The following is a 12427-nucleotide window of genomic DNA, read 5'->3' as shown; positions in this document are numbered from 1 at the left end:
TCTAGAAGGTTCTCTAGTGTCAGACACTATTTCTGTAAGTACATTTAATAAAATATATTATTACTATTACATTAATAAAATATACATGGCATGGTTACGTGGATTAACTACCTTCATGTTGATTAGAAGTATGTACATGAACATTAAAACTAACCAGAAACAGATACAATTCCTGACAGGTATTATGTGTTTACTACTATGAAAAATCCTATTACACGTATATAACAGATCTCAATGTTTTTTCAATCTGGAACAAACTGTTTTACCTTCAATATAAGTTGTTTCAAAAACAGAAGCATAAATGCCCTTAATGATATGATTTCTTTCTGTGAGGGCCGAGGACCATCTGGAAGAAGAAAGTATACCACTTTTAAATATAAGCTAATTCCTTTAATGACTGCAGCTTCTTAAGGAAATCACGGTTCCCACAACAGATTTAGTATTATCCTAATTACATAAAAGTTCATATTTGCAAATGATATCATTTCTAACCTTTCAGATTCCCATTTTACAACACCAATACACATAAGTGATGATTCAATTTGAAGAAAGTATTGATTTTTTCAAACAAAGACATAGGAAGATGAAAAGCAGTAAGCAGGTCTAGACTCACACAACTAAATTAAGGTATATGTTCTGTAGATGTCATCAAATGAGCCAGGAGTTTCAAATCCCACTTATAAGCACCTAGTCTCTTTATTGACCAGATCTACTCAACCAACCCAACCTCAGTACTCAACTCAGGATAAAAATTATTAGTTCTATTGAGTAAATGGAGTTGGCTTCCACTGAAAACAAGAGGATCTGAAACACCTAGTACAAGCTACACTGTGGATATGTAAACTTAAAGGGGTCTGGATAAAAACTTGAATCTCATGAAAAATAAGTAATAACAACTTGGAATAACTAAGCCAGTAGGTTAAATACCACCTGAATGAAATCCAACTGAGAAAGGATTAATGAAATATTAGTGGTAGTCATTATTTGCAGCAGAAATTAAAGCTATTTAACCAAAAAGAAATTACCATATCTAGAAAATATTAAATCTAAACCAGCAAAAAAAAAAAAATCTGTAATCCATAATACTTTAAACAATTGTGCTTGAGGAAGTATATCCGAAAAAAAAAAAAGAAGTGTCAAAAAACTGAACAAGAAACAAAGCTTGAATAACTATATTCACCTGAACCTTGCTCTACTATATTTTCCATTCTTTCACATCCCCTTTCACAAATACTTAAGGTTGAACTGGAAACTCTTTTGTTAAGCTCCTACTTTTCAAACAATGTGTGTCATAGTCTTAAACTTTGCACAGTGAAAGTAAACGCAGCCTATTTTACTTTTTCATCAACAATTTCATCTTATGCTGATTAACTTATATCGAGGCTTAATAATACTCAATGTCTCAGTACTATTTCCAATCCAGATGACTGCAACTTTTTAATGAAGATTTCTTTCACAGTTTCTGGTGCCACTCTTCAAAATGAAGCCACTTCTGTGCACACAGAAATTCCAGTTTGCAAAAAAGGCAAACCTGAAAGTAAGTTGCATTTGTTTGACAAGCAGGAACAAAGAGAGTGGTTAATCCTCTCAAGTTTTCTTCCCTCTTGAGGAGCAGAGAGAAGAGAATTGGGTACTTTTCAGAAAGAAGGAAATAAATCTTAACCTCTCCCCATCACTATGTGTAAAAACAACAAGGATATTGTTGTAAAAAACCTACCACATGTGCTTTAAAGATACAGGAACAGTTTTACATCTATATGCTCTAAAGACAAAATGAAACATTTATTTCCCATTGTAAAAACAGAAGTAAGTGGCATTTTTTGATATTAGCTGAAACTACATTAAATACTGCATGTATTTTTATGTCAATGGTGTGCTGCTAGGCAACAGATACTTATTTCCCTAATTCAAGTTCAGATTCAACTCTTAACTGTATCACAGAAATCTGCTTCTTCACACACCCTCTTCCCTCCTACAACTTATTTGGATTCAATAGCAAATATTTGAAAACCAGGCCTAAAAACTGAGGCATTTTGCCTTTTCCAGAAGATTGCAATTATGTAAACAGAAAACAGAACACTGAGGTGATGGGGAGCTCTGCAAACAATTTTGGAAACAGCAACTTTAAGGAAGGATTAAAAAGAAGAAGACACCCAGGTCTCATAATTCTTATTCAAGTAAGTACTTGTTTCTCTGGAGATGTGAGAGAACCCCAGAAAGGTTCTTCAACATACAAAAGATACAGAATCTTACTTGCAGGTTATATGCTAAGCAGACAAAATGATGCTTTTTCCTTCAGTCTTCCAGTACTGTTTATTCCTTGTTTTTTGGTTGTGCCTTAAAGCTTCACTATGTTAGAAATAGAAAAAGGGGACAGCCTCTGCCCAAAGCAAAATTAAAAGATGGCTGGTAGAGAAAAATAAGAGAGGCTGGAGAAACTGGAGGGTATGTTACCAGTAAACAGCTACAAATAGTGAAAGAAAGGACTGCAGCATGGTCATGCAACAGTCATTTGATACAGACTGAAAGAAATTAAATCTGGCAAGTTGTAAAGCTACACAAAAAGCATAAAAAGCCACTATAATAGTTTCATCATCACATTTTTTTGGCTTCATTGCTAGTTGAAAAAATACATTGTTGACAAAGCAATGGTATAACTTATGCCATAATTAAAAATATGCATTATACACACACACTTCTGTAAAAAGAGACAAGTAGATCTTGTTTTTCAACTCAATCATTGAAAAGTGATTACTATTAATCTTTGTGATCATCATTGGATACAGACAATTCGGTGCAACCATCACTCGGGAACTGATAAACAGCAGTGCTAAAGACTTAAACCAAACCGAAAACAAATCAACAACGAAGATAAAACTTTTAAGATCTGGTACAGCAACCCTAAGTCCCTAATATAAAATAGCAACATTCTTGCTAGTTTGCAAAGAGAAAGGATGCTTCCCCTATACCACGCCAGAATGAGTCATTAAATCATTTCCTGCTTCTAGATTCTTTATGCATGTATTTATTGCAGCTAGCACATAATTTGCATTAGATTTTTTTTAATATACACTCCTAATGAGAGTTAGCCAGTTTTATCCAGACAACAATAAATGAAAAAAAAATTATCCAATTCATCCTTGCAGCACAGAGCAATTACAGGGGCATAAACCAGAGTTAATTAAGAGGGGAAAAAGTAAACGTATTCACAGAATAAAGTACAATCAGTATGGGTGTAAAAAACTGATTGGGAAATTTGAATAACAAAAATAGTAATTTCTAATCCTGTCTTTCAAATAAAACGTTGTGTCATCGGTTCTACAAGCAATCAAATTCAACATTCCTCCATCTGGCTTTTTTTTTGGTGTTAAAAGCACGATTTTTCTACTCCTTAAATTAATAAAACATGACACAGATAGCAGAATCTGATCTCCATGCATGCATAAATAACATCACATGTTATGTGGATCACAGAAGGACCTACTTTTTATCTTACTGCTGCAAAGCTAATGAGTATTGAGTTCCATTCTAATACAGCCCCCGAAACAACTCCATTAAACTTTTTCTAGGAGAAAGAAAAATTATAGCTACTTTGCTTTTATAATAATTTTCATAATTCCTACTTTTCTAGCTCACACTCAAAAACTCTGGACACTAAAAATATTCTGAAAATTGTATCTTGGACAATAATAACCATGCATTCTCTTGCAGGAGGCAAGATACTCTTCATAAATACCTGTTGACAGCAGGCTCTGGGAAAAAATACTAGAGAATAAGAAATCATAGAATCATAGAATTGTTAATGTTGGAAGGGACCTGTAAAGGTCATCAATCCAAACCCCCTGCAGTAAGCAGGGACATCTTCAACAACATCATATTGCTCAGAGATCCATCCAACCTGATCCTGAATGTTTCCAGGGATGACGCACCTACCACCTCTCTCGGAAACCCGTTTCAGGGTTACACCACCTGCACTGTAAAAATTTTCTCCTCTTTTTTTAGTTTCAAACCATTACCCCTTGCCCTACCGCAACGGGCGCTGCTAAAAGTTTGTTCTCACCTTTCTTATAAGCCTCCTTTTATTACTGAAAGCATGCAATAAAGTCTCCCTGGAGCTGTCTCTTTTCCAGGCAGGACAACAACTCTCTCAGCCTTTCCTCATAGAAGAGGTGTTCCAGCCCTCTGATCATTTTTGTGGCCCTTGTCTGGAACTGCTCCAACAGGTCCATGTCTTTCCTGTACTGAGGACTCCAAACTTGGACGCAATGAGGTGGGGCCTCACCAGAATGGAGCAGAGGGGCAGAATCACCTCCCGTGAGCTGCTGGCCACACTTCTTTTGATGCAGCCCAGGATACAGTTGGCCTTTGGGCCATAAGTGCACATCTTCGGCTCACATCCAGCTTTTTACCCACCAGTACCCCCAAATCCTTCTCCACAGGGCTGCTCTCAACATCTTCATCCCCCAGCATGTATTGATATTGGGGGTTACCCCAACCCAGGTGCAGGACCATGGGGTTCACACGGGCCCTCTCCTCAAGCTTGTCCAGCTTCCCCCAGATAACATGCTGTCCCTCAGGTGCATCAAGTGCACCACTCATCTTGGTGTCATCTCCAAACTTGCTGAGGCTGTGCTCAATACCACTGTCTATGTCATTGATCAAGATATTAAGCAGCACTAGTCTCAATATGGTCCCTTGAGGGACACGACTAGTCATTGATCTCCATCTGAACACTGAGTCTTTGACCACTATGCTCTGGGTGTGACCACCCAACCAGTTATTCACCTGCAAAACAGTTCACCCATCAAATCAATATCTCTCTATAATTTCGAGAAAAGGATGTTGTGGGGGACCTGTCAAAGGCCTTACAGAAGTCTATATAGATGAAATCCATAGCTCTTTCCTTATCCACTGATGTAGTCACTCCATCATAGAAGCTCACTAGGATCATCAGGCAGGACTCACTCTTGATGAAGTCATGCTGACTGTCTCTAATCACCTCCCTGTCCTCCATGTGCCTTAGCACAGCTTCTAGGAGATCTACTGCATGATCTTCCTAGGGACAAAGGCGACGCTGACAGGTTGGTAGTTTCCAGGGTTCTCCTTTCTACTCTTTTTAAAAATGAGTATGATGTTTCCCTTTTTATTGTCACTAGGAACTTTGCCTGACTGTCATGACTTTTCAAAGATTGGCTTTTCATCATGGAGAGTGGCTTGGTAACTACAACAGCTAATTCTCTCAGGACTCTGGGAAGCATCTTGTTAGGTCCCATAGACTTATGCATGTTCAGGTTCCTCAGGTGGTCACAAGCCACTTCTTTTACAGTGAGAGGGACTTTGCTTACCCAGTCCCCATCTTGCAGTCCATCCACTCAATAGGTGTGGGAAGAGATTGCCAATGAAGACTGAAGCAAAAAAATTGAGTACTTCAGCCTGCTCCTTGTCTGTGGTTACCAGTTTGCCAGTTTTGTTCATCAAAGAACTCAAGAATTAACTATGTTACTTAGTAGTCTGGAATTAAATGCACTTTTCTCTCATGCAAAAATGAAGTTGCAAGTATTTAATAGTGATTCTCTGCAATAAAGTCCAAAATTACAGTTCAGCACAAAACATTTTTGAGAGTTGTTAACACTGAGATTACTAAGTTATTTTTCCTTAGGAAAAAACCTCCATGATATTTAGTTTATTTTTCTATTATTGAGTTCATTTTATGCATTCTCATTATTGCGCCTCCGTTGGTCCATCAGTATTTTCAGATAATATAATGCAGTTCTTCAGTAATTCAAATGAAGATTTTTCAAGGCAAGGTTAATAAAGAAATTTAACTATCCAACAGTTAGCAGATATCTGAAGATGAAAACAAAAAGTGTGTTTAAATTTTTCTCTGTTGCTTTAATATTAAAAATATTTGTGTTTGGTTCCTTCTGAATGACACTCACAGTCTGGGTTTTCTTTAACTATCAGTCTAGTATATCTTTTAAAAAGACAAAACATCAAAGAAGAACAGAGACTGGTAACATAAAGCTAAGACAGCTCTGGCACCTTGAAGTATTATCATTGAAATGTACCACCTACCATAGCAAGACAGAGTTAAATCTCTTCTCACTTGTAGTCTTATTCATTTAGAAAATCCAAATAAGGAAATAATTAGGGAAAGAAGTAGTATAATTTTAAATATTTTTTTACAAAAATTGCCTGCTTCACTGCGTCTTTGGATGCTGCAACTGTTGGGCAAGCCTATGCTCTTCTCCCACCTTCATACCTTATTCTGTGTGATTTAATAAAATGTTAAAGGCATGTGTGTAGTAAACCAAGATAATAGTTATAATCACAGCTTAAGAGTAAAATGGCAAATAAAATAAATTTTAGAGATTTTTTTATTGTGCAAATTGGTTTGACATTTTCTGATTTTCCTGACATATGAATTATTACTTACTTATTAGTTTACTTTTAATATGGTCTTTACAAAACACAAGTCACTTTTGTCCTGCTACATACTTATAACTGCTAATTTAATTTTTAAAAGTCACAAACACAACAGAAAAAAATGAAAGTAAAACTCATAATTTTAAACAAAAACCATGCCTCAACTATTATTATAGATCCACTTTAGATCTATAACTTAAAGGTAAAACTGAGTAAGAATAACTGTCAAGCAAACAGACAAGTATAAATTTTGTGTTTCTAATGCTTCAGAAGGAAACAAAAAAGCTTCAATATTGAGCCATTTTGGCTTTAAACAATGGATACTAATCTGTTAATACAGAAAACTAACTCTGCTTTACTGAAAGAGGGGAAGGCAATAAAATCTTGAAGCAGAGTAACTGTCTGCAAATAACGGTAAACAAAACTACTAATATTAAAAACTGTTTCAGTGTCTCTGCATAAAAAATGATAAGCCTAGAAGACAAGAAAGCATCACACTACTCAAATGTCAGCATGAATAAGCTTACTTTCTAATATGACAGCAAATTATTTGAAGGCACTATAATACATACAGTCAAATTTCAGCTATTGGCAAGATTTCCATTAAAGTCTCCTTCATATCTGAAAAGCCTGATGTCACATCAGCTTAGAGTTTCAGTAGCTTCCGACAAGGGAATATTATATGCCATTTCCTTGCATTATGACATTTTTCTGTTTTTTACAATAAAATTACTGCACATTCACAATAGGCCATGTTCTTCCATTTTGAAATATCAAATGCTACTTAAAATGTAGCAACTCTACCATTCACATAATAGTATTTTTACAGTATAAGTTTCTTAATTTCACAAACTTCTTTTACCACACTACTCTACACTTTAACAAATTATAAAGTTGCTAGCTACACGAGGCAGTAGTGGCTGCATGCAGGCTAGTAAAAATCAACACAAAAACAACATCCTGGAACAGTTAACAATTTTGAAATATTAGAATTGGTGAAGTTACAAGTTGCTGAAAACAGAGGTTGGAAGAAAAAAGCACTAAGGGTATTAACTACAGCTACTTCTAGCATTCTTAGTCTATACACCTAAATCAGCCAGACCTGCTTACCATAATTGCAGACTGCACTTAATATTAAAAGTATCTGGTGAAGAAAAGCAATGTAATATCCAGGTGATTAAACATTTTAAAAAGTTTTCAGGAATTTTATCAATTGGAAGTAATTAATGTGAATTGGACAAAAACTAAAATAAAATTAAGTTAATATGAAATTAAATTTAGCAACCCATCACCTCAGCAATTATTATATTTGCATAGTCATTTTCTTGCAAATCACCACAGTTAGTACAGCTGTTTTAGTCAGAAGCAGAAACTACCTATGAAATAATACCAAAAATAGTCCTCATTTTCATGGAGGAAATTCCATAGCTAGACTGGACTTGCACTTCCATTGCCATGTCAGTAATCAGCATCCATGATAAGGCAATATCCTTCAACTCAACACAAGGAACGCCAATTTTACAGACAGGAAGGAGAGTACTATAAAATATTTTCTTATAGTTGTATCAATTACAGGGAACTTTCTACAGTCTAAGCAACAGGGAGGAAGCAGGAGGATTAAGGAACAAAGAAGAAAATTGAGACTGACTTTTAAATAAGTAGAATCATAGAATCGTAGAATCATAGAATAGTTAGGGTTGGAAGGGACCTCAAAGATCACTTAGTTACAATCCCCTGCCATGGGCAGGGACATGCCACCAAATCAAGCTGCCCAAGGCCCCATCCAACCTGGCCTTGAACACCTCCAGGGATGGGGCAGCCATAACTTCCCTGGGCAACCTTTTCCAGTGCCTTACCACTCTCATGGTGAAGAAATTCTTCCTAATGTCCAGTCTAAATCTGCCCCTCTCCAGTTCATATCCATTCCCCCTCATCCTATCACCACAAGCCTTTACCAATAGCCCCTCTCCAGCTTTCCTGTAGGTCCCCTTCAGGTACTGGAAGGTCGCTTTAAGATCTCCCCCAAGCCTTCTCTTCTCCAGGCTGAACAACCCCAAGTCTCTCAGCCTGTCCTGGTAGGGAAGGTGCTCCAACCCTCCAATCTCCTCTACAGCCCTCCTCTGGACCTGTTCCAACAGCTCCATATCCTTCTTGTTGAGGATTCCAGAACTGGACACAGTATTCCAGATGAGGTCTTACAAGAGAGGAATAGAGGGGCAGAATCCCCTCCCTCGCCCTGCTGGCCACGCTTCTTTTGATGCAGCCCAGGATAGAGTTGGCCTTCTGGGCTGCGAGCGCACATTGCCAGCTCATGTCAAGCTTCTTATCAGCCAGCACCCCAAAGTCCTTCTCCGCAGGGCTGCTCTCAATCACATCATCTCCCATCATGTACTGAAAGAGGGGATTGCCCTGACCCAGGTGCAGGACCTTACACTTGGCTTTGTTGAATCTCATGAAGTTCTCACAGGCCCACTTCACCAAATCATGGGATTCGTCCCACAACATTTCTGTGATGGCAACTAGATCGTAGCTTCTAGTAGTACGGTAGCTTCCAGCTCCTCCTGCTTGTTGCCCAAGCTTCGTGTTTTAGCGTAAAAGCACCTCAGCTGGGCTGCCAGTTGCATCACCTTGCCAGTGGACCCTTTATTGCCTATTAGGTGTTTTAGAGAAGTATCCTCCCAAACACCTGACCCCTGACACCCGTCCTTCTACCTCATGTTAAAGGCTAGCTTGATGTTATCCCCCTCCCCCTTCATCTTACCCCTTTAAGATAGCTTAAAGCCTTATCTACAAGCCCTGCAAACTCCTGGGCAAAGACCCTCCTCCCTCTCTGAGAAAGGTGGCTCCCATCTGCAGCCTGTAATCCCAGTGCCATGTAGGTCATCCCATTATCAAAAAAACCCAAAAGTTATTGTGGTGACACCAGCCACGAAGCCATGTATTAATAGACTGGACCTGCCTGAGCTGTGCTATGTCACCACCTGTAACTGGAAGGAGGGAAGAAAAAAAAATTAGTAATTTATCTAGAAACCTAATAAAGGAAAAAAAAAGGAGAAAATTCATATATATAATAAGACAATAATAATACATATTTTTAAAGTCTGCATGGCCTCATCATTTATCAAATCCCTTCTCAACTACTGTATGAAGGCCTTAGTAATTGTAATTTTTGTTGTGAAACTGCTACACCAAACAACCAATAATTTGCACTCTGACAACCTTTCAGGGATCTACTTGGTTGCCTCTCTAGAGAAAGGAAAGAAAACAATATTGTCTGGAATTGAAACAAAAGAGAAGAGAAGGTACTATATCCTTAAAATAGGTAAGAACTAAAGAAAACATAGGGAAGTAAACCAGCCATATGTATGCTAATTTAGACTTAACTGATTCATTTATCATTCCTAATTTTGTGTCCTTGTGTACCCTATGCCTTCTGTTCAGATTTTGATGAACACATTATATATTTTTTTCTAGCTATTCAGCTGGCATTACACAGACAAATACTCCAAAACCACAGCTAACTACACAGAGGCAGATCTGGGCAAGAGAGAACTAAGTCACACCTCCTACAGAAACAAAGGTGTCACACTGTTTCCACAAAAGAGCAAGCTTAGCCAGAGGGAAGTCTGTAATATGCAATATATTTTCAAAGTCTTGTTAGGTACTAGCATCATGACACAGAAGTACAGGAATACTTTAATTAAAAAAATACAAACAAAAAGCCTCACAACCCCCAAAAGAATTACAGCAGTAACAAGTAGACAGTATTATCAAAGATACAATCTCAAACAAGTTGAGCAATCTTCCAGGTCTCTGTCTAGGTGTAAATGTGGTTAACACTTGGAAACTTTACGTCCCAACAGCTGGTCAGTCAAGAGCCGGAAATACAATGTACACATCACAAGCTGATCAGCTGAGTTTTTAACATCCTAATTCCTCACTAAGCTCAGGTATGTTTAGCTTGTCTGATGGTAAAACTGAACCTATGCAGCATCACAGTGAAACCCTCAACAGAATAGGGCTCTGAAAGCATGAAGCTGGATAAAGTCAGACCCAGAGTGAGATTCAGCTCAACCTAACTTCAGACATTTACAGTGTCGTTGCCCACACATGAGACCAGCTTCTAATCTTACACTGAAATCTATGGAGACCTAATCAATACAGTCAATATAGTCTAAAAAGCAACAACCTTTCAAACTCAATACTTATCAGGGCTCTGTCAACTAGAGGTAGGACACAGCTTCCAAACATACTTATCAGTGTCATTTGATATGCCATAAGGTATCCAAAATAACTCCACAGATCAAGCAGATTCGACACAGTATGCACACGACACTTGCAACCTTCTGAAAGGCAGGTGGGATGCCCCACAGAGACTAAAATGATGGTAGAAATCCACATTCAGTCAACTGACTCCTGCATTCCATGGTCTATATTCAGCAGACATTTAGCTCAAATGGAAACACATCCATTGTAGACTCCAAAAATGAACCTAATTTCATTTTGGCAGAGGGCAATCCAGGATCAGTGTAAGTGGAAAATATATTTTATCACTAACAAAAATTTCAAACTAATCAAGTAACCAACACAGTTAATTTTCAGAATCTGATACTACAAAATTTTCATTCAAATGAACAGAAAACAGAAACACAGTATGCTTTCGTTAGGTATTTTTAAAGCAAATATTACTAATTTTTAGAAGAATATAATTTGCCTAGTATTATACCATGAGAGAACTATTAACACAACCCTAGCTCCAACAGCAACTCTTTCCGCGAGCCTCAAAGTTACAGGTTCACTGCGTATTAGAATACCTAATCTAGGATAGGGATTGTTCCTTCCATTTTTATTTATTTTAAAAAATATTGAAGAAAACCCCTATGCATACAGCTCACAACTGAAGAATTATCCAATAAGTTATAGTTATATATGTCATATTCTTAAATATTTGGATATCTGACGGCACTAAAATATCTCTCAATTATTCAATTTCACAGCATGATAGTAATAGTTGCAGAATAAAGATAATTAACAAGTTCTCTTATATAAATTAATTTTTAATAGATTTTTGGCTAAATCCTCCCTGCTTTACACAAGTAGTCAGATAAATGTAATGACATTACAGCTGCAGAGTATAGGATTAGAATGATTTGATGCAGATGATACACATCTGTTACACACAATGTTTACCCTGTATGTATTATTGTATTTTGTTATTGCTGTCATTCACTGCTTCCTAAGTGCATGACTACAAGCAAAGTTCAATCAATCTCTATTTCACAAGGACAGAGAAAAAAAACCCAAAACATTAAACGAGGAATATAGCTTCAGACCCCTTAGCAGTGAGAACTAGATGTTTTCACTCCGGTTTTAAGGTCACCTAACACTACCAATAATCCAAACCCCACAAAGCTTTCTTTGGCGCATGACATACACTTACCATTTCCGCTCTTAAATAAAAAGAAAATTCAGTAATTTTAATATGTTTCCTAAAGTATGCCTACATAATTATATGCTATGAGTCAAGGACAGAGTTGGAATCTTCTGGGAATACATATGAAAATAAGGAATTATGGTCAGAGATGTATAACACACCTAAAGTATGTGTATAATCCTTCTACAGCTGACCACAGCTAATGATTATTGACATTTACTTACCTCCTTTGTCTACAGATCCAAGAAGCTTTCACACATTTATATCACAAATCTTCCAGTAAGATTTGTGAATATATAAATATATATAAATCAATAAGAGATAATATATATAATAAATATAAGAGATACTTATATTTCCTTTCTTATGGATTGTACTTACCTAGTCCTTTAGGAGTAATGCCACTGCTATCAGCGGGATTAACTACCCAGTAGTAGTACTTCAGTGTGTGCATTAACTGCAGTACTGTTCCTACTCTGCGTATAGTATTATAAATCGTAGCAGTTCCAATGAATTCAGCTGACAAGTAGGTATACAAAGACAGCTGCACCTGAAGAATAAAATAGT

At 37.0% G+C, this 12427-nt stretch overlaps 1 protein-coding gene across 11 annotated transcripts in view; it reads right to left on the bottom strand.

The window, feature by feature from the left end:
- NBEA (neurobeachin) overlaps positions 1-12427 on the bottom strand; it is a 498960-nt gene that overhangs the window by 334840 nt on the left and 151693 nt on the right. For all 11 annotated transcript variants that reach the window (XM_054056357.1, XM_054056365.1, XM_054056384.1 and 8 more), the window contains exons 13-14: positions 12242-12410; positions 267-346 (exon numbers count right to left, since the gene is read on the bottom strand). In XM_054056357.1, the coding sequence (XP_053912332.1) occupies positions 267-346; positions 12242-12410 (249 nt within the window). The remainder of the gene's footprint in view (positions 1-266; positions 347-12241; positions 12411-12427) is intronic.

Source organism: Cuculus canorus, chromosome 1 (genome assembly GCF_017976375.1).
Source record: "Cuculus canorus isolate bCucCan1 chromosome 1, bCucCan1.pri, whole genome shotgun sequence".
Taxonomy (NCBI): Eukaryota; Metazoa; Chordata; class Aves; order Cuculiformes; family Cuculidae; genus Cuculus; species Cuculus canorus.
Note: the sequence above shows the minus strand (reverse complement) of the source record. Positions and strands in the feature narration are given on the sequence as shown.